Source organism: Loa loa, assembly GCF_000183805.2.
Source record: "Loa loa unplaced genomic scaffold supercont3.7, whole genome shotgun sequence".
Lineage (NCBI taxonomy): Eukaryota > Metazoa > Nematoda > Chromadorea > Rhabditida > Onchocercidae > Loa > Loa loa.
Window position 1 is genome coordinate 599,450 of NW_018108187.1, and position 25,799 is coordinate 625,248.

Below are 25,799 nucleotides of genomic sequence, written 5' to 3' on the forward strand. Positions count from 1 at the left end.
GATAATAATAAATAATAAACAAACAATAATAATAATAATAATAATAATAATAATAATAATAATAATAATAATAATAACAATTTAATAATAACAATTCGTAATAGTAATAGCAATAAATAATACTGATGAATCTACCATATACTGTTTCTCTACGGATTGCTATATTTTCGGTTCTATTCATATAAGGCTTATTTGATCATAATCTTTTTCCATTTTCCTTCATTTTAGTAACATCTACTCGAAGTTATATTTGAAATTTTTTAATTAAAAAGATTTTCATTTTTCCGAATGACAACGACTCCTTTTTTCTTCCTTTTCTACAGCCCAATCCATTATTTTTTAGCTATGAGTTTCATAGGTAATATTGAAATGTCTGAACTACATCAACTGAATAGAAATTATAAAATGATTTAAATAGCACTTTGCACAATGGATGAATAAGCTTGCATTATTGTTTCAGAAAGGACAAATGAACAGAATGTGTTGCTATTTTCTCAATTAACAAATCTAATCAAAGCTGAAATTAGTCAGAGAGAATAGATTTCGATTTTGTTCAAATTAATTGTAGACTTTTGCCTATAGGAAGTTATCTAATTACTGCAGATGAACCACTGATGAGTCCACTGATAAGAGAAGTCCACTGATAAGAGAAAAAATGATGATAAGATCGTTTGAGATTATAGGGTGATCGTTTGAGATTCAGAAAATTGACAAAAGAATACCTTTTACGACAACGCAGCAAAGCAAAATAAACTCGACGGGCGAGGAACAAGGTATGAAATATGCTACGGTATACAGTACCCCAAGGATTGGGGTTGGAATAGGAGGTAGAATAGAGTGGAAATACTTATTCGTTGGCAACATGAAGAGGAGGTCAGTGTCCGAGTTGCCAGTGAAATACTTAGGAAGTGCCCCAGGGTTTGCTTAGATCGTGGGTCGTTCAGTTCCATTTTACTTTCAGAATTAGAAGAAAAAAAAGGACAAAAGAGCACGTTTACGAAGTCCGTTCATTTACTATTCTTCCTCCTCTGGATTCAAACTTTATGAAAAATAGCTTAAGTTGTTGAAATTGCACTTTCAACTTTGCAAGTCCACCTGTATTGATTGACACAAGTGAAAGCTGCATTCACTGAATTCATCTGGGAAATCTTATTGATAATAATAGTTGGATAAGATATTCAAGAAATGGAAAGTTCTGAGAAATATTCTTCCTCGGGTTTTGTTTTTGTCTATCCTATAGTGTATTCAGTAGATGGAAGTTACCTGTTTGCTTCATTTTCAAATAGTTGTGTTCGATGATTAATGTCTAGTAATAACTTGTGCTGGAGTAATTTGCTGAAGTTGTGTAATATCGCTGAAGAATTACTAGTTCGATTCCTAACAGTGAATTATTTTGCTGTATCCGATCACTTTCACTCTTTATCATCGTTCACACAATTGGATAAATCATTCTTTTTTCTTAATATGGTGACTTTATTACAGCATTCAAGATTCGGTTCTGTTTATTTGCTGTTGACTGAGAAACGTTCACTCTGCTGTTGAAATGGACGAAAGAAGGGCTGGAACAAGGTTAATTTCTGTAAATTTATGATATCAGCTCAAGTTGATTTATTTTATGGGATGTTATGTGATACTGGAAAGTGATGATTTGTTGAAGTTAGAATCGAATTTTTCAGTAGAATGGTTAAACATAAGTGAACGACTTATTTTCAGGGTCTTCAAAAAGACAAGCCCAAATGGCAAGGTTTGTCCCGCTTGAAAAGTTTTTAAATGAGATAAAGTTAGCTATTATTTCATTTTAATAACATTACTCTCTGTTAAGCCTTAAATTTATTGTAGCTTCTGTTTTCAATTTTGGCTTATTTATTTTCATGGGTTTTGCTTCTTCAGTTGCTTCTCTGCTGTCTTACTTGTTCCGGTGGATAGAGAAGTTCCATTCTTTAGTGGCTCTCTGCTATCTTGTCTGCCTCTATGGATGTTTCACTTTAATTATGGTTTTTTGTCACCAATATCTCACTAATACCTTCCATTGGAATAATGAACTGTACTGATACGATATCGAAGTAACACTATTAAACTAGTATGATTTCACTGCTGTCACTCCAGAACACCTATATATTGCATGTTGGAACGGGAAAATAGCAAACTGTATCTTGCTTAGACTGTCATTCTTCAGTAAATGACAGTGGAAGTTGTTGATAATTCAAAAATTGGAATCTCTTAAATACTTCAGATTACAACCTATTTGGGCAAAAGGGATTTTATCGACCACGGGAATTTTGTTGATTTGATAGGTTTGTTCCTGTTTTTTACAACATGTTCTGTTCTGAGTCAAGTAAAATGGCTGTTAAACCATTAATTTACACCATGAGCACTGAATATTCTTCAATTTATCTGTTATTCATTCTTATTTACTACAGTGTTGGAGTGTTGATTCCACTTCATGTAGTTTCATAAATCATGGTGATAATTTTTATTAATTTAATAGATGGTATGGTTTTAATCGATGAAGATTATATCAGGGAAAACAGGAAGATCACTGCTTATCTTTTGGCAGCATTTCGTTATGGTCGCGAAGATTTGGATGTGTTAGGTTTAACTTTCAGAAAAGATTTGATCTCACAGACTTTTCAGGTTACATTCCTTTTTTGCTTTCTCAAATTCAAATAATTGATTAATTTCAATAAGTTTTGGTTGAATTATTTGTTTTTGATGACACTAAGACCGTCGAAAAAACAACTGTTACGCAAGCTCGCCTGGTTTATTTTTCGTGCTTTCTGGCCTATGTTAGTTATCCTGATTCTGAACTTCAGTATCTTTGTCCTTATATAAGTCTGTGGTATATTGTGACCAGTACTAAATTTTTTCGTTTAACTGTTACTCTGAGAAAAGTCAAAGGGTGGTTGCATTATGATTACTGATTATCTTACTGCATTTTTAAGGTATATCCAGTGGACGCTTTACATCTTCGACCATTGACACGATTACAGGAAAGACTGAAAAAAAAGTTAGGGACCAATGCATATCCATTTTGGTTTCAGATTCCGACTCATTCAGCGTCAAGTGTAACCTTGCAGGTTCTTTAATAAATTTGCTTCTTTTCTAATAATTTCTCTTCATTTACCAATTTGGATTTTTAAGAATTATCGTATATTTGTTGGCCTATCAGATATTATAGAATATAGAAGATCAAGTTATATTTGCACTGTTGCAAGATCGTCAAGTAATCTATTTACCTACGTTCGCAGAATCTTCGTATTTTTCAACACTAAATTTTATAATTGTGATATATAAGTAGATGTTTTTAGCCTGCCCAAGGTGACACAGGGAAGCCATGCGGAGTTGATTTCGAGTTAAAAACAGTTGTAGAATCTCTTGAGGGCACCAGTGTCGATAAACCAAAGAAACAGTGAGGTTTTAAAATAGCAATTTAAAAAAAATAATAATAATAATTGGATAACAAGAATAACACGTGCGACATGTTGTGGATGGGATTTCTTTCTTTTTTACGTTTCATTATAAATGAAAGAAAAAGCGATTTATCGATGTTGCTTGTATTAATCAACATATATAAATGAAAAAAGCAAACAAGAAATTAGAAGACGACCATGATTTTTTTAGTAACAGTGTACGCCTAGCTATACGAAAATTAACTTATGCACCGTATAAAAATCGTCCTCAGCCAACCATCGAAGTAACCAAAGAGTTCATGATGAGTTCCGGCTCGTTGCATTTGGAAGCATCACTCGATAAAGAGGTAGTTTATGGGTATATTTCTAATGAAACATTCGCCTTTTATTTCAAACCTTAAGCCCAGAATTCGACTGTTTGATTATGCTCGTATGCAGGTGTGTAGGTGAATGGAGACTAGAAAGGTATTTATTAAGCAACTATTGAATACGCTGGACAGCAGAAATAACTGCTTATTTACACACATATCAAAATGTGTTATATCGGAAAATAACTTGGAAAAATAGTGTGATGCTCATTCACCCTTTTGCAGGGAGATTATGCTTGTCTTTTTTCGATCCCTTTAGTTTTCTTATTTTAATTACTTGTGCAATCACTTTTCCGAAAACTATAGATGTATTATCATGGTGAGTCAATAGCAGTGAATGTTCACATCCAAAACAACAGTAACAAGACGGTGAAAAAAATAAAAGCCTGCATTACTCAGATTGCCGATATATGCCTTTTTACTACTGCATCCTATACATGTGAAGTTGCGAAGATTGAGTCAACGTTAGTTTTCCATCTTTCGCTATTATCGAGTTTGCTTTCTTTGTCATGATTGTTTTCGATTCGGACTGACATTATATTAAAAAACATATCATCTTCATCCATCTTTGTGGTCAGCGGCTATATTTTCTTGATGTAAAATAAAACAAGCGCGCTTGTTACTTGGTTATGTGCAGTTTGTTGTTTAATATATCATTTTTGAATGTGAAGTACTTTTCAAATTCACTTTAACTTCTCTTGGGCTTAATTTGTTGTCACTGTGATTTATAAAAACATGGAGACAGCAAATTCTTACAGCAAATGAATAAAACTTCGGCTTGGCTTATTCATTAAATTAAATATTATAATGTTGAGCACTTACAGTTTCATTTCTTCCGCGATATTCACAAAACGTTTCACTCTTTTTTCCAGTGAAGGCTTTCCTGTAGGACCAGGGGCAACATTATCCAAAGTTTATACTCTTTGCCCATTACTTTCAAACAACAAAGACAAACGAGGTCTTGCTTTGGATGGACAGTTGAAACATGAAGATACCAGTTTAGCTTCATCGACATCGTAAGTGAATAATTTTTTGTCGTTTCTTACTGTTTCTAAAGAATGTCTTCTTAAAATTCAGTTTTATGTAGCAGTGAAAAGTATCTTCTTCAAATTCAGATAGTTTACGCTTTTATCTAGGATCTAGGTTTGAAATTTCATTTGTTGATATTGTCAGATATGTTTCTAAGTCCTGCAATGATTTTTTGCAGTTTGTCGTCAGAGACAACAAAAGAAAATCTTGGAATTGTTGTACAGTATAAAGTAAAAGTGCGTTTAAATATTAGTGGTCCACTTGGAGGGGAATTAACCGCCGAATTGCCTTTCACGTTAACACATCCAAAGCCTTTGGAAAGCACTGAAGAGCGACGTGTAAGTTAATATTAATGTTAATGCAAGTTAATGTTAAAGTTAATGTTTCTATTAAAATTTCTTTCCTGAATTTTGAGAAAGTGATTTGGTTTTACTGTCAGCGCTCTCAAGCATACTGATTTGAGAAATATATTATGATAAGTTTTTCAGGAACAGCAGAGGACAAAAAGTCCACTAAATAATGAAGGGCTTAATGTGGATCTCATACAACTTGACACGTTAGTTCAGTCTATTATGGCAATAACGTCAACTTTCGAAGTTTCAAAATAACTTTTCTTCGGAAATGATTTTCCTTTCTTTGGGAATGGATAAAATTCTCTGAACCAATGCTTCTAATTTAACAATTGTTACATGCACAATCTCTGCTTTTCAGAAATCGAAACCTATTATCACATGCTTTACCTGGTATTATTTTAATTTGCATTCTGCTGTTATTTGGATATTCATTTCAGCTTTGATTTACCAAGGGTCGAGGATGAAGATATCATTTTCGAAGATTTCGCTCGATTACGAGTTCGAGCAGCTAATCAGAATGACGACCCATTTGAGCCATTCTGAAACCTTGTTGGCTTCTTCATTGTAAGTGTTTATTCGATTTATGGTGTAATTTGGCATCTCTTGAAATTGTATTTATGCATTCAAACAAAGAGACGTCTTACAATCCTGTTATGTTGTAAAGATTCTCAATTTTCTTATTGTCATGCGAAGATGAAAGCTTTAGTAAACAAAATATTTATGGTGGTAGTAATGATCATTTTCAAAATTTTGATTTAATTTCTGTAGTCGATTCTTCCAGTACGTTTTCGTTGATTTTCGACTAGAAATTTCCAAGTACAGAAATATTTCTGGCGTAGTAAGTGAAGTATTTCTTTTGGTTGCGAGTGGTCTGATCTTCACCAGTAGTTATTTTCATATTTCGCGTTCATCCTCGATATAATTTATGAGACTAGATATTTTTGCAAGTTACACCTCATTTTACATCATGATGTCTGCATAATCTAATTATTTACAATATGTTTTAAAGTTGACTTCCAGAGAATGAACGGGTTTTTTTCTTGTTTGTTACAAAACTATTTGTGATTCTTTTATTATTCCTTTGGTTCTCTTACATTTCCACTGTGCTTTTCTTTTTTCATACCCTGAAACACGATTTTGTTGCATGTAATCTTTTTTTAATCTTCAGAGTTCAGAACATGCCCTTCTTTTGATAGAGTGAGTGAATTTAACAACCTTTATTTTTTTAATGATATTCTATTTATTATTTATGAAAGTGATGTTTAAGAGCTGGTCAACTAATTACTTTTCTTTCAATCACTAAATTTAATTTGCCCACTTTTAATCCACACAATTTTCAATGCTCAACACTTGTGCTGTTAGAACTACATTGTGATTCGAAACCTACTGGTTATTGGTTTGGATATATGGATTTAGTGAAAAACGTTAGTGATGAGCATTCCGCTGAGGAATGGCGAAGTTTAGGGATCAAATTCTTTTGTAGTTAATCAAAATAATCTGGAATTTAACTGGATGAGAAGGAGTTTCTCTCAGATATGGTTCTTCTGTTCATTTTTTCCTTCTGGAAGAGAGATTTTCCAACCATTTATTTGCTAACAAAAAATGTTTTTACTTGACAAGGGGAAAAGTTAATGCTTAATTTGTAACAGATATTTATCTTTAGTTGTTTTTAAATGCAACTTGTATCTGAATCATTTGCAATCTATGTGAGCTAACAATATTCAAAATAATTATCTTTGTTGATCTGGCCATGTGTTAGTTGGCTTCTCCTCTTAAATCATATGAACATTCCGGATAATATGTCTTATTCTTTTCCCACTTCTATTACTATTTATTCACATTCAACTTATCCATTTCACTTATTTAGTCAGCTTTGTTTAAAATACTTTTGCGATAGCATTTAATATGGCGTTTCATTTCCGCCCAAATAGTCCTATAATGTATTTCTCTCCTTCTGTTTTGTCTCAGTCTATCCACGTATTGTTTGTACTAGTTCTTTACTGTTTCTGATATTTCTACTGGCAGTGAATAAAAGCCCTAGACACATGTATTGAAGGAAGAGACAAACAGTCAAAAGCAGCAATTTTAATTGTGGTAAAGTAAAGAACATAGAACTGTTTGCAAGTTCAAGGAAATATTTAGATCAAATCAAACGCAAGTTCGATCAATATGATTATTCTTAAGCACTATGTGTTCTAAGGGTGATGTAGTAGTGCAGGAAGAGATATAATTTGATCTGAAATGTGATCTAGAAAGCCCAATGTGGACAAGATGGCTTCGTCTTTTTTAAAATGTTCACTATTTTCAAATTATTGGTTATGAAATAACTCCCTCGTCTTATTTATTCTTTTCACAACACTTCATCCTTATTTCCTTGATCTGATCTGAAATTTTGGAGAACGACTGTATATTTACAACAGTAATTATTCTTTCCTAACACTGATCAATTTTAGCAAAAGATTAAATATTACCATAATCTCTTAAATAAAATGTTCATAGCGAAGATATGTTACTTCCTTACAGAATTGAGTTGATGAGTTAATATCTAAAATTTTTAAGAAATACGAAACCTATTAATGATAATAGTGTTGTCATCAAACACGTTTGATTTCAAGGCTGATACTTTTGTCATCAATTGTATTCCCATCAAATCCACGATCCCGTACATAGTTCCTTAATATAGACAAGAAATTGAAGACATCGATATTCAAATCAAACTGTGTCTTCAGAATGAATGTTACATCAATAGCTGGTATTGCTGGTACGAATCTGCAAATTAAATTGCCGGAAAAGAAAAAGCATATTGCGCATTATTCTTAAAGCAATTTTTGTAAGGTATAATCCTCAATGTTAATAACTAAAGTTTTAATGCGTGTTTTGATGAAATTGTTTGTTTTCCAAAAAAGTTTCAGCAACTTTTTGACAACACAATGTTCAAAATGAATGTAGAAAAGATTGTTTAAAATATCCGTCCTTACCTGAACTTTGTCACTTCAGAGGCAACATATAATGGTCCATATGTGCTCTTTCGATAGATAAGATTTAACTAAAAATTCATCTTTCATTTACATGTTTAAATAAATTGTATAAAATGAAATAGTGTCATGGAAAATGAGGAGAAATAATTGCATACGAAGTAACCATCCCATGCATCTTTCAGAGAATTTGATGGAAGAATGGAAATGAAGTAAAGATATGCAAGTGATAACTTATGGCACCTGTCGTTGTATTTTGTTAGCATGTATTATGAATTCATCAGTATTCTTTTGCAATAACTTTCCATCGAATTTAAGCAATGGTCCTTCTGTGATGAGAAAATGACCCTCCAAACGATGCAATGCATAGAATGATGCTGAGGAGACTGTTTGCGCTACAAATTACCGCATTGTTTCATATCATTGATCTATTCTTCGCATCGTAGAGACCAATAGAATCTCAAACGTTGCTTAATATACTGTTACGATCAAAATGTCGTCAAGTATTGTCTTAATTGATGTCAATCTTGCCATTCATTTTATAGTTTACAATCACTTTGCAGTTACTATCTTCATTAGACTAATAGCATTCTGGCACAGAATGTAACATTGAGCATTTCATTATGACAAAATTGCATATTAATAAAATATCCAAACTAGATTTAAATGATCTTTTTCTTTTATATCTTTTTACAAAAGTTTTCCTGTCGTTAAAGAAGTTGTTCGACCCATCAACGATTCTGTATTAACTTATCAAAATATTTTATGAATAAAATCAAAGTAAGGATAACTTTTTGAAATTGTAAGTATGAGTATAACAACAGCCATGCCAACCAGAATGAATAATAATGCAAGCCACATAATTAACTTGATTTTGTATCGCGGTGACGTTTCATCGAACTGAAAATTTTTGAAAAGACTGCCTGCAATCAAACGGCGGAAATCATCTTATCAGTGTGTATTGTGGTCTCTGAAGAATGGACAGATTGATGCCATTTTTGATACGCATTTAAGTTCGCGGTTTTCTTGTTCATTATCAATTCTATCTGATAATGCCCGTGATTTTCTTGTTCATTATCAATGCTATCTGCTAATGCCCGTGATTTTCTTGTTCATTATCAATGCTATCTGCTAATGCCTATACTTTCTCCACTTTTTGTTGCGAATATCCAGCCAATTAAAACAAACTCAAACTTTATTTTAAATACAAATATAGAAGTTTTAATTTTACTCAATCCATGTCTTAGTGGTTTAAATAACTTCGAAATTTGCATATTATATCGTTTATAGTTTCGTGTTTCTAAATCAATATTTCTTTATTATTAAACTAGCAATTCTCAAGAAATTCACGCTAAGTTGGTAGTATGAGCCAAATTCGATGAGTAATCAGAAAATTGTACTTGTCGTCAGTTTAATTAATATAACTTCAAAGCAATCAGATTCATTTTTCGTTCATTGGAACAACGAATTTGTAAGTGTCGCTAATTTGAGGTGACTTTGTCAATGCAAAACCTTCAAAAACGAATGACAAACATAAATGAAGGATAATTGGTTGATTAAGGACATTTCAGCTGGAAATAAAGAATATTTGAAAAGAATATACTGAACCGATGAATGGAAAGTATGGAAGTAATAATGGAGGTAGGAAGCGAGGATGATACAAATGGTCATCTCATGTTAGTGAAAATGAAGCGTTAAAGCCAGATAATGAGATAATGGGGGTAAGAGATAAAGCTGATTATCAAAAACAACAAAGCAGACTAAGGAATGAAAAGGGCTAGGAGAGATGGAGTTCAGGCCAGAAATTGAATTTTAATAGATTCCGCTGAATTAGTAGTAAATAAAGGAATTAAAAAATTATTTGACTGAGTAAATTGCAAAAAGAAAATTTATCAAACCAGAAAGACTTTTGTTATGCTCCGAAGGAAATCAACTTGAGAGGGTAATATTTTCACAGTGATATTTATATGAACTTTGGGTAAATGTAAAAAGGTTGGCAAGGAAATCATATTCAAGGTAATATCGAAAACAACAAACTGAGAACTTAAAATCAAAAAAGAAGAAGTAAAGAATTGATATTAACAGCATAGCGAGATTAGAAATTATCAATGAGTCTTATCAAAATTAGTCAAAAAATCATTGCTAAAAGCTGTAATGCCAAGGATATGGCAACTAGTACTGTAAAAGGTAAGAAATAAATTTTGATTGGAGCCAAATTAAAAAAAAAATAAAAGTAATTAGTAGCATTGAAACAATTGGATTTCAGTTCGTAATTTTAATCATCAGTTTAAGCTACGAAACTTTTACCTTTTCAAGCATGGTTTTTGAGTCAAAAAGAAAACCAGAATCCTGTAAATCAGAGTATATGTCTGAGAATCGTTGCTGTTGTTGAACCACTACACTTTGAGCGGCGCACATTGGCGATTGTAAAACATCTACTGAGTAATTTATAGGTTCCTAAAATTGTTTCATTATGACAATCGAAAATAAGAAATTTTCATTATCTTCTAGTAAGTGTCCGCACAATATCTTATTACAGTAGTAGTAATTAGATAAAATTATGAAACAAGAAAAATTAGGTTAGTTTCATTAGGCTACTCGACAACAGCCTATTAAGGAATTACCAATGGTCCACAGCTGTCCGTGTCCAGCATATAATCACACCGTCATGAAAAGTCGTAGTTTTGATGACTCATTGGGCGTCTTTGTATCAGTCAGAGGGATACACTGCCTAATTACTGATTCAAAAAATTCATACTGTTCCCAGCACTTTGTAATACTCCCGCAGATTTTCCGTTCCAAATTTTCACAATCAGAAAACTCTCGGGAGCATTATAAATAGCTACGAATAGTACCAATCTTCTTTAATGCAAATTGTACTGAGAAAATTAATTGTTAAGCAATGTATATGTCCTTGTTAATGTCCTGATTATTGAATCTTTAAATAACCTGTTATCAGCATACTAATGATTTATCATAAGCTGGCAAAGTATTATTATATTATTAAGTGATTTTGATGACTTAATAGGCATTGAAAAATTAGATTGAAAAAATATTGAAGAGATAGGTAGTTGTTCAAGATTATGAAATGTTTTATTTCATACTGTTTGAGAAAAGAATTAGTGTAGAATTGATAAAACTTTGGAAAGCCAAGACATTAATATTTGCTTTAGTATTGAATCTTTTCTCAAATATGAAGTTTTCATTGTTGAAAGAGTAAAAAAACTTTTAAGTTTACCTCATTAAATGATATTTTAATTCTTAAAAATCCTATTTTTCGATAAATCAGCCAAGAAACGGACAAAAAATGAAGGAAAGTAAGCAAAGTAAGCTAAGCCACTAAAGCTAAGCCAGTAAAGAAAGACAGTTATCAAAACGAATTCTGCTTATTTTTGTTTATAACGGAAGTTAATTTCTTTAATTGTCTAAATCATTTTGAAATCGATGATTTCATATTTTCCTGAATAAATCCATTTAGAAAACAAAATACTTTTTAAAAGTAATATCTTTTTTAAAAGATCTTCTTACTGAGTTTCTAAGTGACTGATGGATTAAATTGCTATTTCAAATATGCTTCTGATTGGAATCTCCTATAATGATATAATGATAAAACCTCCTTGACCTATCATGAAATCACGCCTTCCGAATATTCTATTTTCAAGTCTTCGCAGATCTGAAAACAGCTAGTCCTCATAACTTGATTGAATAGACTGTGACAATTACAACTAAGGCTATCTTTATTTAATTAATAATAATTTGACAGCCTTTGAATTTTGGTGTAGTAATAATGAGAATCATTGAAAAAACCTGACTGGCGAAGGTATTGGTACAATAATATTGGACAGTACCAAATGTCGACAAGGAAAAAGGTGGATAAAAATTGATGTTGGAGAAATAATTGACGGGGAATGGCCCTGTTGTGTCGGCTATCCTTTTCTTATTAACCTGAAAGATGGATTCTTCAAAAAATTTCATAAAAACAGAAATAATCTGAGATAAGAAAGAGGGAGAGAACGAATGGTGAAAGAATAGCAATGCAATGGCGGTAAAACCAAAAAAGGAACATGCATCGCTTAATACTACAAGAAATTAGGCCATGTTGCTGTCGCCCCATCAATTTATAATTTTTCTTTTTTAACCCCAAAGTCCATTCTATATCTCCGTTGAGAAGAATATGATATCAAATACAAAACGATCTCTTATTGGAAGAGCATGGACTGAAGCTTACTAAATTTATGATCATCAATGCAACATTAAAAGGTATCAAAAACAGTCCTATTTATTAATTGAGAGGGCAGGTGAATGGGTGAATGAGTGTAGAACTTACTAAGTGTACAAAATCTCTCATATTAGGAAAGATATTATTAATTCTAAATGAATTCGAATGGTATCGAAAGGAAAATTGAAGTATTGCTTGTCGTGATGATAAATAATGATATTAAGATAATGTAAAATGGTTCATTGAGACAGTTCAGCTATTCCAGAGGATGAACGATTTGGACAACAAACTTTACTAACATCATTCATATTCCAATTCATAATTTTAATTTTCTTATAAGAGATTTCTTGACAAAACAGGATTTATGGTCAGCCTTAATAGGAGTGATTTTGGAAGAAACATGATGAAAAGAATGGATTAATGATAAAAGGAAATGTTGTAATCTATTTAGTATTAAAAATATATGTAAAATAAAATAGCTTTCAGTCTCTTCCTTCAACTCCTTGTAGTTTCTCCTTAATATCTTCCACCAAATTATCTTCGAAATGAAAATAATTAAATGTTTTAATTAAATTACTAAGAAATACGCAATCATACTAGTTTGAAGTATTATGAAAATATAGTTTATATTAACTTTTGTTAAACATAAACCGAGATAGTTCTTTAAATTTTCCTTCATTTAACAAAATACGAGAAAGTTTAACAAAACTTTCAGCTTTTATCATATAATCGATAGTTTTTTCTTTTTTTCCTATAAAAATTAACAAAATCAAATGATATACATCAAAGTTTTAAGCTTTTTAGAATTAAATTCGAAAAGTTTTCGATGGAAGAGTTTTAAAGTGAAATATTAAAATATTAAAATCTTTTGCTAATGGCATAACCACATGTTAATAAATCAGAAGAGATCCGAATCCTTTTGAATCTCTTTTATTCTAGATGATGGTTTAACTTCGATGATTTGATAGCTCAAATTTCTTAAAGGTTTTTGAGATAACTGTACTTTCCTAGGCTAACATGATAACTATATTCAACTTTTGATTGTTTAGGAGAAAATGGAATGTAATAAGCCATTCGAAAATGATATTAAAATAGTAAAGAATGTAAATTTATGATGGAATATTCAAAAGAATGTTTGGCAGTTATGTTTTCTTATCACTTTCCAGTAATTCTTTTTATCACCCATGCAATTTTAGCTATATTCCAATCAAAATATTATTCTTCATCTTATGCTCTTTCCGATATCCAACAGAATCGTCGAAGTAAAACAAAATGTTTAGGGAAATCATTAACAGAAATACTGATAAAGTGGAAAAAGATATTTGTATTGTTTCCATTTCTTTAAAGGATTGAACAAATATTTGTCATTTATTCAATTTATCATATTTTAATTCCAAATGACTTTTACTAGCCTGATTCTTTTTGTTTCAAAATTTTAATTAATAATCATTTTGTTTCTACAAATGACTCAACAGTTAATCCATCAATTTTCATCATTCAACCTCCAATAAAATGATTTAAAAAATTCCTTTAATATTCCGTTTGAGTTTGACGATACCTGTTGAATATTGGAGAACTTAAGATGGAAAATACTACCTGTGGTTGTTTATTCATCGCTTTAAGGTATTTTGCTGCTTTTTGATCATCGTGTTCATAGAAATTAACAAAAACTTCGTCAAAAGAATATAGGACTGAGAGCTGGGAAATAAGTACTGTAAAATCCTGATTTTTGAAAAATAAAAAAAGAAAAACTGATATTCTGAATTTAAAAAGTGACAAATGTTCAGGACTCGACTCTCACAAAGGGAAATAAAATAATGTAGTAATTGAATGCTGTTGTGAAGATGGAATCACTAACACGGTTATACAGATCGTAATCAATCTGCTGATCGATATGACCGTAAAGATAAAAGCCAGGGCGACATGTCACATTTTCCATTTGATCTGACAATATTTCACTTCGTCTGCTAAAAGAGCATCAAGTAGTATCAATCATCAGTGCAAAAATTAATCATTCATTTTCTGTAAGTTTCTCAACGTTATATACATTTTGAAATAGCTAAAAGAAGAAAATATGTCTGTCCAAAGTGATAATAGCAATGAACTTATGACCTTTGAAAGGAAAGAGAATATAAAATGAATTAAACAAATATATGTCTATATTTGATAAAATCAGCAGAAGTAATCAATAACTGTGATATAAAGCAATGGGGATAAGAAATTCAGTTAATTATACACCCTTTGGATACTGTTTTTTAGATACCATGGGAAAAAGTTTAACTGAAAGAAAAGTAGGTCCTCTCATTAGATGGTGATATGCATCTGTAATGCAAAATACCACATTGACCTCGATGTTATCAACATTATTTCAAGGTTGTAGACTCAGTTATTATATGTTCCTTTCTGAAAGTACTGTCTCTCATAGAGTATTTAGTTCATCTCATCGAGAAAATTATTTACGCTCTAAATCCAATTAACTTCTAATGTTATGAAAAGTTAAGGAAGTTTAATTATTATAAGTGAGATTGTTTAGTGGAAAAGTTCACAGCGATCAATTTAGGCAAAGGAAATTAACTAAATAAAGTTGAATTTTCAGAAGAATGAGTTTGAGATTTGGTAGAAAAAATTATTCTTCCCAATCTATTAAAGAGACATCTAAAAGTGAAGACAAATATTCTTTTGACAATAATTCCGTTATCATTCGTCACTAAATTATGAAGTGGTGGTGAACTTTTGGTAAAGACAATATCATGTGATCGAGAATTGGAAGCAGTCTCGATATGGGGTTATGCGATAATCTCTACATTACAGGAAGTAGTGGTATCATTGAAGATTTGTAATTCGCAACTCAATTAAAATGATACCAAAATAAACTGGGCAACTACAATTTCATGCTTCCTAATAATGTCAATAAAGTAATTGGTAGAGTGAAGGATGATAATTCATAAGTAGTTGATGCAAGTGAGGACATTCAACATAGTCAGACATCATTGTAGTAGTAGTAATTTTGGAAGTGATAGAGAAAGTGAATTGAATTTGACCTAATAGAATCTGTATCACAGACAGAATTTAATTTAACACAGACGACATCTCAAGTGACACTGGAATGGACTAGAGAGTGAAGTGCACCATAATCATTACAAATTAAAATTCCTTTAAATTGTTTGGTTTCCTTTCTCTAAAATGCATGTGGGTGAAGAAGTCGTCATGATCACTACTTAATATAAAGTTAATGCCAGTTTTCCGGAATAAAACGCAGCAATTCAAGACTTCTCGAAAAATCGATCAGATAGTTTGTCCGTATGTTCATTTCTTTGCTCACTTATCCTGTTCATATATAAAGTTAATGCCAGTTTTCCAGAATAAAACGCAATAATTCAAGATTTCTCGAAAAGTCGATTAGATAGTTTATCAGTATGTTCACTTCTTTGCTTGCTTATCCTGTTCATTTTGTCATCATTTTCTCGTCCACTTACTACATCATCTCCAATTGTATAGTTTGAAGTATTGCACATCCAATAAACTATACAAATTTATTTCATAGTAGGTTCATTTGCAGTGCACTGTTTTACTTTATTAACCCAGCATTAATCCACATCCACCTCAGTTAGGCACTTGATATCCATGTATTAATTACAGCTGCTGACTATTTTTAATCGATATTTCGCTCACGTCATAGGATTATTTTGAATTTTATAAGCAGTTAACAACTATTGACAGCTACAAGTAAATAAAAGGACAATACGTATTCAAGTTACAGAAAAACCGCTGTCAGGCATCTGTTTCAGGCATCTTTTCATCTGTTTCTTTTTTTTTTTTTTCAACCTCTGTTTCATTGCTTGAAACCCTACCTTCTTGCCTGTCCTTTAGCAAAATCCGACACTATAAAATAATCTGACTATATGAAGAAGTTGCTGTCTTGTGTGATTTTTATACTGGCTTTCGAAATCCTCGACGTCCAAGTTACGAAATTTTTAAATGTGTGCTTTTTTCCTGTTATAAAATTTTACGATGTGGACCATCAATAGGTAGTTCAATGACCTAATTTCATATAAACGATTGGTTGATCCCTCCGACTGTTGCTTGATATTTTCCAGTACTTACCACAACAGCGATCCAACTCATCATTTGATTTCTATAACATAGTGTTATGTTTACAGGAGTGTTCTGGATTGGGTAGAAAGACTGACGAATAAAACAGACATTACGTTGTTCACTTTGAGATACTTTATTATTGGCACTCTATAAAGTTGCTAAAAAAAATATGCGAACTACTTTTTAAAACACATGTTAATTTTGAGTTCGGTGTCTTTTGAAAAATTCACTTTTTAATCCTATTTAGATTGACTTACTAAATCTTTTTAATGAAAAAGTAAAAAAGAAAAAATCGAATGAAGAAAAATTATAAAATTTAATGAAACATATTTCAAAAGGATCTGAAAAGTGAATTTTCCGTTTTAATAAAATCACTGCATTTTAGTGTAGCAGAAAAACAAATTTTCGAAGGAAACGGATCTCATGTGGAAAAGAAATAAAAACGGATGGAATATGAAAATTATGTGCAACTTTGCATAAGCAGTGATAACATCAAAGTGATGACAGTGATGACACCAAAACTACTATTATCAATATCACAAATGATGAATTAAATATCGTTTAAGACCACTTTCGGGTTTAAATGGGATTATAAAATCTTTGCAAGATTTCCTTCATAATATCGCAGTGCCTATTAATCTATTTTTTGATAAAAAATATTCAAGTGATTCAGTCAGTCATCTCATTACTGATAAAGATACATAATGATAAAAATAACAACATATCATAGACAAATACCAGAGGCGCCACATGCAACAAATGCTTCCTTATCCATGAACCAAGATATGTTGCCTGATTTAGGCTTCACCATTGCGGCTGGAAAATTAGAATTTTGACCACTCATGATTTCCTGCAACATATTCATTATTTATGGAAATAATTTACAGCTAAATGCTGAGACTTTATTCGAATTAAACTGCACTTTTAAACAGATTCCTGATAAATAGCTGTTCAATTGTAAATGTTAAACAAAGCTTTTCATCCTAATATATCAATTTCATTAAACTGTATCTGATATTAAAAAATCGTGATAAGGAAGCTACAGTATCGCTACTGACAAATCCTTTCCATTTTTCATTAAAATTTACCCGTATTAATTCACCCTTCTTTCTACCAGTACAAATAAATGCCACATATCTGGCATGATTAATAACTGGTAGCGTTAAAGTTATACGTCTTGGTGGTGGTTTCGGAGAATCTTCGACATTTGCAACCCATCTGATATTTTCCTGAACTTATGTAATTATCATTAATATTTATAACAAATGAAAAAAAAGCTCGATGCAGTAGTAAAAACAATTTATTTGATGGTCTTGCATGACAATCACATGCAATAAAGTTAAACAGCTTATTTAAAAATAAACCTATCGCGATTTCTAGACAAGAATTCAATGCAAGAACTCACAGTCAACAACTTATTTGTTATATTTTGTTACAGTTCGAAATAAAACTTCGTATTTTTACCCTTAACACTGGGTGTCCAGGAAACAAGGAACACGTATGACCATCTGGTCCAATCCCCAATAACAATAAATCGAATACAGGCCAGCCTTCTTCCGTCTCTGTAGTACAGTGATGTATTTGTTCTTCATAGTTCTTCGCACACTGTAATGCTGTACATGCTTTGTTAAATGGTGGATTTGATAAATGAACCGAGATAATTGTTAGTTTTTAAAAGAAATAAAACAATGTTTCATCTTTCCTTAAAGCTATCATTTCAACAGCCTGTAATCTCATTATCAGTGAATCAGAGAGTCCCAAAACCTTCAATAAAACAAAATTAGGTGCTCAAACTTGCAGCCTAAATAAAAATAAAGTATGAAGAAACAGAAGCAAGCAATACTGTTGTTCACGGGCCCATAATGTACGAGTGATTGGCTTATATTGGACGGTAGGATTTTCATATAAGCTCCTGTGTTCGACTCAGTATCACTTAGTGGAACCATCCGTTCATCTGCTGCAAATATCCGAACTTTTGGCCAGTCAATATCCTCTAATCTTGCTAATAGAGGTGCTACCATAGCAGGCATCGAACCACCTGAAAAAAGTTTTGAAGACTTGTAAGCTGGGAATGTTTAAACGAAGTTGACAAATATAAATACTCTTTGATATATCAAGGTCTATATCAACAAGTATTTTGTTGATGTGATGTTCTCGAAAAATCTTTGTATGAAGAAATAGGAAGCCCAAGGCGTTTTGAGTTATTTGAAATTGATTTGCAACCAACAAGTTTCAAGTTTAAACACCGAAGAAAAAATACTCCTTCTAAGAACATCGGGAAAAGCATTAAAAATTCAAAAGGTACGTTTAGCGGCAAAACTTAAAAAAAACAACGAACACTCGATGGGACAAATAAGATTGAAGTCCTGTCACTCAAAGAATATAGATATTGCTAACTGCGTGAAGCTCACCAGAAAGAGCAATTTTAGCAACGCCTCGTTCATTAACTGCCTTCTTAAGAATCTCCTTCATGTACGACCCCAATTTTCCATTCACATCAGAGGCATTTTCGATAACCATTATCTTCTCTCCACTAGTCTCGACATCACTTTCCAACATTTCTTTCTACCGTTGACAAATTTGAGTCTGAATTTTAATCAAAATTTCAGCGTCCCGCACACCAAGCATCCGTCATAAAATGATTACTACATAGAAAGATGAAAAAAAAAAGATTATGTGCAAAAAAATGAAAAGCAGGTGAAAAATAAGAAAAAAGAAATGCGCTACCCCATTAACGTCATATCTATATCATAATTTTTTTTTTTTGAACGATATCACGCTGTAGCATTACACCACCTTCCATTACTGATGTATGAAGATCAATACACTACTTATACTCGTTCAAAACAATTCAATTTTGCATATCAGATCTTTTATTTGTAAGAATAATCTTCCAAAAAAAATGCGCAATAACAAGATACACTATACTTTTCAAAAATCTTAAAAACTAATGAACGCAAACTGGATTGAAATTCATGAATCGACAAAAGACATTTTCGAACGATTCAATTAAGACCACATCATTTTCTACCAATGATATAACGAAAGTTAACATATCATTTACATTCGTTCAAAACAATTCATGTTTACTGTCGATTCCAGCTTCAATAATCGTTTTATCTGAACTACCGAAGCTGTGCAAGAATGCAAATATTCCGTGGTTTGACTCAATAGGAGCACTCAAACAATTAAGGTTAGGAAAAAAAGAAAGATTTATTCAGCATGTCCCACTTCTTCAGCAGTTTTTTTCCAGCTGCAATGCAACTTCTGTTGCTATGTTTGCGGCTGATTCCGGCTTCAACAATTCATTTATCTGAATAGCAACAGAAAATACGAGAAAAGCGGTTACTTTCAGTAAAAGAATGTGTGAATAACTTAAATTGCGACAGCTAAATATTTAAACTATAAATAAATTTTCCCTCCAGCCTATATCTCCGGAAAATTTTGGTACAACAAAGTTACATTGGTAATGTATAAAGATAAAATAAAAGTTGAAAAGGAACAGAGAAGAAAAAGACTGGCATGTTATTTTATACTTGAAGATTGCTAGATGACGTCAGGACTTCAAATTATCACTAAAGTTATACAAAAAAAAAAGATGCTACGGTTTGTTCATTAAAAATACAATTTAAGTTATTTCCATTTAATAAACTGACCTCAGAATTAAGAGAAGCATCATAAGCCAGCACCACCGTTGTATCATAGAGTGGAATATGATGCATGGCAAGAATATTTACACAATTTGCCACACGCGCTATAACTGATCGGATTTTCATTGGTACTACCTTAAAATACTTCCAGGAATGCATGAAAGTCTTCAGAGAGCAAGATAAAAAAGGATTTAAAATTAGTTTTGGTTATCTAATGTAGTTTAACAACATATCGCTAGAACCGAATACTACCTCTTCCAAATTTTGCGAATAACCTCCTGTCATATTCTGTTCTTCATTTACTACAGGTGCTATCCAGATATAACCATTACGTCCGAAAATTACAGAAACACCACACGGCAACGTATGGAAGTGCGATTTTCTCCGTTTAACCAAATATGGAGAAATTTTTATCAAAGTCCCTTGCGAAAGCTTAAAAATGATTTTGTATAACATGAATAATCATAAAAAACACTTCGTAACTAAATAAAATTCTTATCGGTATTTTACTGTATGAAATATGAAAATACAGCAAGACATTAATATATCACTAGAATATTATTTCAAAATTTGTTGCATTTATTCTAGTTTAGTCGCTTTGAGCGTTTCAATCCTTGGCGTTGAGATAACCACATTAAAAAAAAGCATCAAAAAAAAGCACATTAGAAAAATATCTTTGATCATTGCCGCACTGAAGGATTTAACCTAATCTTGCAATGGTCAGTCTATAGTGTTTTGAAGTATATAAGTAATCGTGTTCGAAACAGAACTGCATCATCTCTGAGTGTCCAACTATTCCCATTAATGAGAAGGGACAGACATAAAGAAAATTTCAAACATTGAAACAACACCTCCCTTCTGAAAAATTTCGAAAAAAGGAAAAAAAACGAACCTTCCCATATCTTAAATTTCTCGTGTGCAACAATAATTGTCCATCCGAGTGCACCTTTTGTACTTCAGCCTAACAATGAAAATCAAATCAACCAGAATAAGTTGATTAATTCGACTTAAAATTGATAAGGGAATGAATAAAGGAAAATTTTCTTTAATGCATAGAACACATTAAGCTTGGTATATTCTATCAAGTAAGAAAAAAAAAAATTACACTAATGAGGTCGCCCTCTTTGAGGTATTCCCGCATCATTCGTTCATCTTCAACCGATTTTCTCCTCTGTAAATAAAAGTGATACAATCCTTCAAAAGAAAATGCTAATTGAGTGTTCTCTTCAGCAAGAGATGAATGGAGAAATCAAGAAGAAAACAATATGCGAAGTTAATAAAAGCACACTGCAGTTTAAAATAATACCTAAACCCTAATTCTAATCAGAAAAAACCGTACCAGCTCACCACCCGGTAAGTTCACGCTGGAAAGAAGTAACGTTGAATTTAGCCTGGAATTCGTCTCAACCTTCCACCTTTTCTGTTGTACTTCTGTAATTCGTCCAATCACCACATCGCCAATTTCTCCATTATATCTAGAAAAAAAAAAACAACACACACACACAGTGTTAGAATAAAATACAAAAGAACGGCAAAAAGACATATCTAAAAACTTGAGCGGTTCAAATATAAGCACAAAATGATAAGCAGCAAAATCTTAACTAGCTACAAGTAAGACCTTACCTGCTTTTCAACGGTCGTACCGATACGAGCTTGTTAACTTGTTCAACAGTACCGGCTACTGATGCTATCAAGTCATTACCACGCATATATGTCCCATGTCCCCTAAAGTGTTTCTGCATCATTTTATTTGAAATTGAAAGCAAAAGAAAGCTCTAAACATGAGGGTCAACAAAAGTTCAACAAGTTCAACCAGGAGAATATAACAACATAGACACATTCGTAAAAGGAAGTTAGATCACGAGCTACCGAAAAATGTCCCTCAATAATAATATTCTTCCATAATTACGCAACGTCGATGATAATAGTAGATGAAGCACCTTTTCTTTATTATTTTACCATTTAAAGTATATTTTGTCTTATTTTATTAATCTTGATAAGACCTCATAAAATCGGGATTAGAAGTGACTTTAGCACCAGGCACAATTAATTTGTTCTCGGGAACTCGTCTCTCCGTTACGACTACTTCTAGTTCCTTGAAACTTGAAGGTCCAGCAATCTCCAGTGACATCTGCAAAAGTTCTAATTACTGCCAAACTGAATACGCTAAAGGGATTCTCTATGGGCAGATAAGTCTATTTAAAACGGATTCATGATGCCCTTCCTATTGATACCTTTCCTTCCTACTAAAGTTTCGGAATCCTTTTCAAGATATTTCCCAACTTAATATAAAAAAGACCACGGAAAGTTGGAGTGGAAATAAAGCTGAAGCATTAATGAGAATAAAAATAAGAAATGAAGCATTCATGAAGCAATGCATGTGGACAGATAAGTATAACGTTATAATACCACATGCTATTTGCTTACATCTGTACATTGATGATATCGTCTTAGACATAGTACTTATGGTACTTGTGTGGTACTTATGTGGAACTTCACCTATAATGAAATCATGGCACTTTCAGACTATCGTGCAACTTGCTATTTTAGGGTAAATTTTAAAAAAAAAGGAATCTTGATTCCTACTGAAAGTCTCTATCCTAATGGATATTTCATATTTCGTTAGAATTTTCGAGGCGTTTCCCATATGTATATATTCTTCGACATTTTACGTAAAATAACACAAAACATAGAAATTTCATGAATTTAATGGGTTTCCAACAAAAAACCAGTATAGAAATCGAGATACAAAAATAAAAATCCCATCTTCGACTTAGGGATCAAATTCTAAACCCATAAAAACGAATAGAAGGCATGAATAAATGATCCAGTAATAAACACTCACAGAAAAAAGATTCAATAACGAGAAGTACAAAAAATTTGTCCAGACAAAGCAAAGAACATCACCATTGCATTAAAGTATTCTATTACTTCCTCGGAATTTACAGCTAACTCTTTGACAATGCTGAAATAAAGTGTTATTTTGAGGGAATGAATATTCCGGATACCTAATCAATAGATCAAAGTTCCACATCATTATCGGAGGGTAAACCAATGGCAGCCTTAATATGAGTCAATACGGCAGCTTCAAGACATGAGTGTACATGAGCTGTTGCTCTTCGGGCCGCTTCCAATATCACTATTAGATAATTCTTATGTAATCTATTTTGTAACTCAGCCAGCACAACTGCATCTTGCCCCGATATTGTAGCCACTGTTAGTCGAGGAATGATACCCATTTCTTCGCGCGAATTAACGTCTACACACGCTACTCCATTAGGTGCACAAGCACATGACGCTGCCGCAACCAAACCACGCATTGGCACACCTGCATCAGCAAGTGCTAATGTTCCCACATTGACACATGCTGCCAAATGACTTCCATCTGCCTAAAATGTAGAAACAAATGCAGAAGTGTCATAAGACGAATGTCATATACAACATACATGATTTTAAAAAAAATATACAAAATTCCTTTGAAAAATTGTTATTCAAAGAACGGCTTTTATCTCAAAAACCCCTCCTAGATATAGTCCAAAAGATGAATGGAAATATCAAGATAATATCGATATATGCACGACATATATATATGTTTATATATATATATATATATCTTTGCCCAAACTGAAATGACCAGTGTTTCGGTTGCTACCGGGAAATTTGAAACATTAATAAATGGTTGAGTTAGGTACATCAATCAGTGTTTATAATAATGAAAATCAAACGTAACTACTTCAGGATTAATACCTGCAATAGTTCACAGAAAACATCAATCTGAGATCGTGGATAGTTTTCCGTCAGAACTGCTGCTTCGAACGCTTTCTCCATCAACCGAGCAAATTCCAGCGATCGACGATCTCCTCGAGGTCGTTCCTGAAGCAGTAATTTTCATGTGATTGCAAACAAATAATCATATACCACTATCAATTTTGTTACGTAAATAGCATAAAAAATAAATCAAATAAGTTTGATATATAATCTATATAAGGAATAAAATAAACCTTCCGCTCATTAGTTGAGAATGTGGCCATGCTATACTGACAATTGATGATGCAACGATCCTCCAACAAACGACTTCGTTGTTTAGGTTCGTAAGGACCATACACTGCGCAAAGAACCTAAACCACTTGTTTAGACATGAATGAAAAAGTATGGAAAGGTTTACGATTTCAATTTTGATGATTTGATGATTATAGAAACTCTACTTTCGCTTTTTAAAATGAAATATATGCAGTCATTTGCATTGTACAATTGTAAACAATGCTTAAATATAATCAGTATTCGAAAGAAATGATGAGCAAACCTTAGTGTTGCCTTGTTCAAGATATGCTGAACCATCGGCCTGCGAATAGACTCCCAGTTTATAATTTAGGTTTCGAATTTGATATGGTTTTCGACCATCTTGACGGTAACCATGCTCTGATATGATATTCATATCTCCCAAAATTGAGTGAACGCAAACTGGAAAGTAATAGAACAGCTTCAAGAACTACGAACTGTTATTTCGATGATTCCTCCTTCCTAAATAGCTTATTTGGTGCTTGTTCGGCAAATATCAGCATCAGACGTTGACTTGTCCGCATGTGCTTATCAATGCCTGCAACAATATACTATTTCAGTTCCAAATAAATTGTTACTTGGGATAAACATGAAGAATCCTTCTAATAGCAGCTGATTTGATTGTAACCCATGCTTCAGACAAACTTTACAATACTTATGGACGCACGCGTTCGACAGTATAATTTTGGAGTGAAAGCTTAATACATCGAAGTTTTTCAACCAAAAATAAATGGTGGTACTTGTCTTAAAGAACATGTGGAAATACCAAAAATAATAAGACTATGGAAATCTAATATTCGGCATTTAATAATCAGTTTTTCATGAAACCCCATCTAGATGATATTCTGACACAGTTCTAAGTAGGAAGGGAAAACTGGATTACACAAATACATGCCCACGCAGATGCGTTTCGAAGATGCGGTAAAGGTACTGATTGCAATGGGTTGGAAGGGAAGCCCAGGTGATTCAAAATACTGAAATTTTTTTGACTAACGTTTGGATTCTACACAGCCATCTAGTAATTCAGGGCATGGTCCATTAAATTCCCAGGTGCTTCAAGTAATCAAAGCTGCTATATTAACTTGGAAAAGTGATTTAAAAAAATATTAATTACATTTGTTTATACACTCCGCTTCCGATTCAATCAGCTGGTGATGGTTGAATTCTCGGATGCACGCCCGAAAACACGAATCTGTCAAAGTGTTGTAAACCGTAAGAAATTCTCTGAGCTGAAAAATACCAACTAAACTTTATTAACCCAACGAAATTCATTGCACAAATACTTGTGTTACTGGAATAGAAGTGGTTGGCGATGTGACATGGCGTTACACAACCCTGTTGCTGGCCGCGAATATAGTGAAATGTTATAGGCACATATCAACTTATGCATCACACAGTTTGTCTCATCGCATACTCATAATTGATCGTAGGACACTTCTCATCGAAGAGAGCAAGAAGTAATGAAAGACCTCAGACAAAAGGCCTTTGACAAAAGCTACGCCTTACTCACAAACTAATCCACAGAAACTGACAAAAACTTACTTGCGTGATACCAGCACTCATTGACTTGCCAAATTTGTATTTGTCCTTAGGTACTTTACGGCTGGCTCTTGATGATTTTTTCTTTTCGTTACTAATATC

The 25,799-nt window shown here is 32.5% G+C and overlaps 7 protein-coding genes across 7 annotated transcripts; 1 reads left to right on the forward strand and 6 right to left on the reverse strand.

Moving 5' to 3' along the window:
* The first annotated feature begins 1,480 nt into the window (after window positions 1-1,480).
* LOAG_00353 (hypothetical protein) lies at window positions 1,481-5,887 on the forward strand. Its single transcript, XM_020445409.1, has 12 exons — window positions 1,481-1,569; window positions 1,714-1,744; window positions 2,234-2,294; window positions 2,489-2,634; window positions 2,943-3,077; window positions 3,309-3,409; window positions 3,622-3,757; window positions 4,085-4,242; window positions 4,651-4,794; window positions 4,986-5,145; window positions 5,296-5,363; window positions 5,598-5,887. The coding sequence occupies exons 1-12, from the start codon at window positions 1,544-1,546 to the stop codon at window positions 5,701-5,703; spliced, it is 1,272 nt and encodes a 423-aa protein (XP_020304125.1). The 5' UTR covers window positions 1,481-1,543; the 3' UTR covers window positions 5,704-5,887.
* Window positions 5,888-7,754: 1,867 nt separating this feature from the next.
* On the reverse strand, window positions 7,755-8,313 carry LOAG_00354 (hypothetical protein; the record flags this gene model as incomplete). Its single annotated transcript, XM_003135894.1, has 3 exons — window positions 7,755-7,929; window positions 8,139-8,206; window positions 8,302-8,313. The coding sequence occupies 3 exons, from the start codon at window positions 8,311-8,313 to the stop codon at window positions 7,755-7,757; spliced, it is 255 nt and encodes an 84-aa protein (XP_003135942.1).
* A 1,263-nt stretch (window positions 8,314-9,576) lies between these two features.
* On the reverse strand, window positions 9,577-14,293 carry LOAG_00355 (hypothetical protein; the record flags this gene model as incomplete). The annotated part of the gene is made up of 5 exons (XM_003135895.1): window positions 9,577-9,647; window positions 10,478-10,592; window positions 11,943-12,080; window positions 13,951-14,076; window positions 14,213-14,293. 5 exons carry the CDS (start codon window positions 14,291-14,293, stop codon window positions 9,577-9,579), a joined length of 531 nt encoding a protein of 176 aa, XP_003135943.1.
* Window positions 14,294-17,129: 2,836 nt separating this feature from the next.
* Window positions 17,130-19,044, reverse strand: LOAG_00356 (6-phosphogluconolactonase). Its single transcript, XM_003135896.2, has 5 exons — window positions 18,861-19,044; window positions 18,293-18,487; window positions 17,914-18,062; window positions 17,538-17,678; window positions 17,130-17,299 (listed from the first exon to the last, which is right to left on the reverse strand). Exons 1-5 carry the CDS (start codon window positions 19,006-19,008, stop codon window positions 17,174-17,176), a joined length of 759 nt encoding a protein of 252 aa, XP_003135944.1. The 5' UTR covers window positions 19,009-19,044; the 3' UTR covers window positions 17,130-17,173.
* Window positions 19,045-19,307: 263 nt separating this feature from the next.
* On the reverse strand, window positions 19,308-22,236 carry LOAG_00357 (Rrp4-PA). The gene is made up of 8 exons (XM_003135897.2): window positions 22,103-22,236; window positions 21,723-21,824; window positions 21,439-21,574; window positions 21,205-21,270; window positions 20,992-21,060; window positions 20,352-20,531; window positions 20,106-20,234; window positions 19,308-19,762 (listed from the first exon to the last, which is right to left on the reverse strand). Exons 1-8 carry the CDS (start codon window positions 22,228-22,230, stop codon window positions 19,685-19,687), a joined length of 888 nt encoding a protein of 295 aa, XP_003135945.1. The 5' UTR covers window positions 22,231-22,236; the 3' UTR covers window positions 19,308-19,684.
* An 883-nt stretch (window positions 22,237-23,119) lies between these two features.
* On the reverse strand, window positions 23,120-24,534 carry LOAG_00358 (EXOSome component family member; the record flags this gene model as incomplete). The annotated part of the gene is made up of 4 exons (XM_003135898.1): window positions 23,120-23,488; window positions 23,847-23,972; window positions 24,101-24,217; window positions 24,403-24,534. The coding sequence occupies 4 exons, from the start codon at window positions 24,532-24,534 to the stop codon at window positions 23,120-23,122; spliced, it is 744 nt and encodes a 247-aa protein (XP_003135946.1).
* A 64-nt stretch (window positions 24,535-24,598) lies between these two features.
* On the reverse strand, window positions 24,599-25,721 carry LOAG_16555 (hypothetical protein; the record flags this gene model as incomplete). The annotated part of the gene is made up of 3 exons (XM_020449206.1): window positions 24,599-24,696; window positions 25,273-25,387; window positions 25,701-25,721. The coding sequence occupies 3 exons, from the start codon at window positions 25,719-25,721 to the stop codon at window positions 24,599-24,601; spliced, it is 234 nt and encodes a 77-aa protein (XP_020307332.1).
* Between the last annotated feature and the right edge of the window lie 78 nt (window positions 25,722-25,799).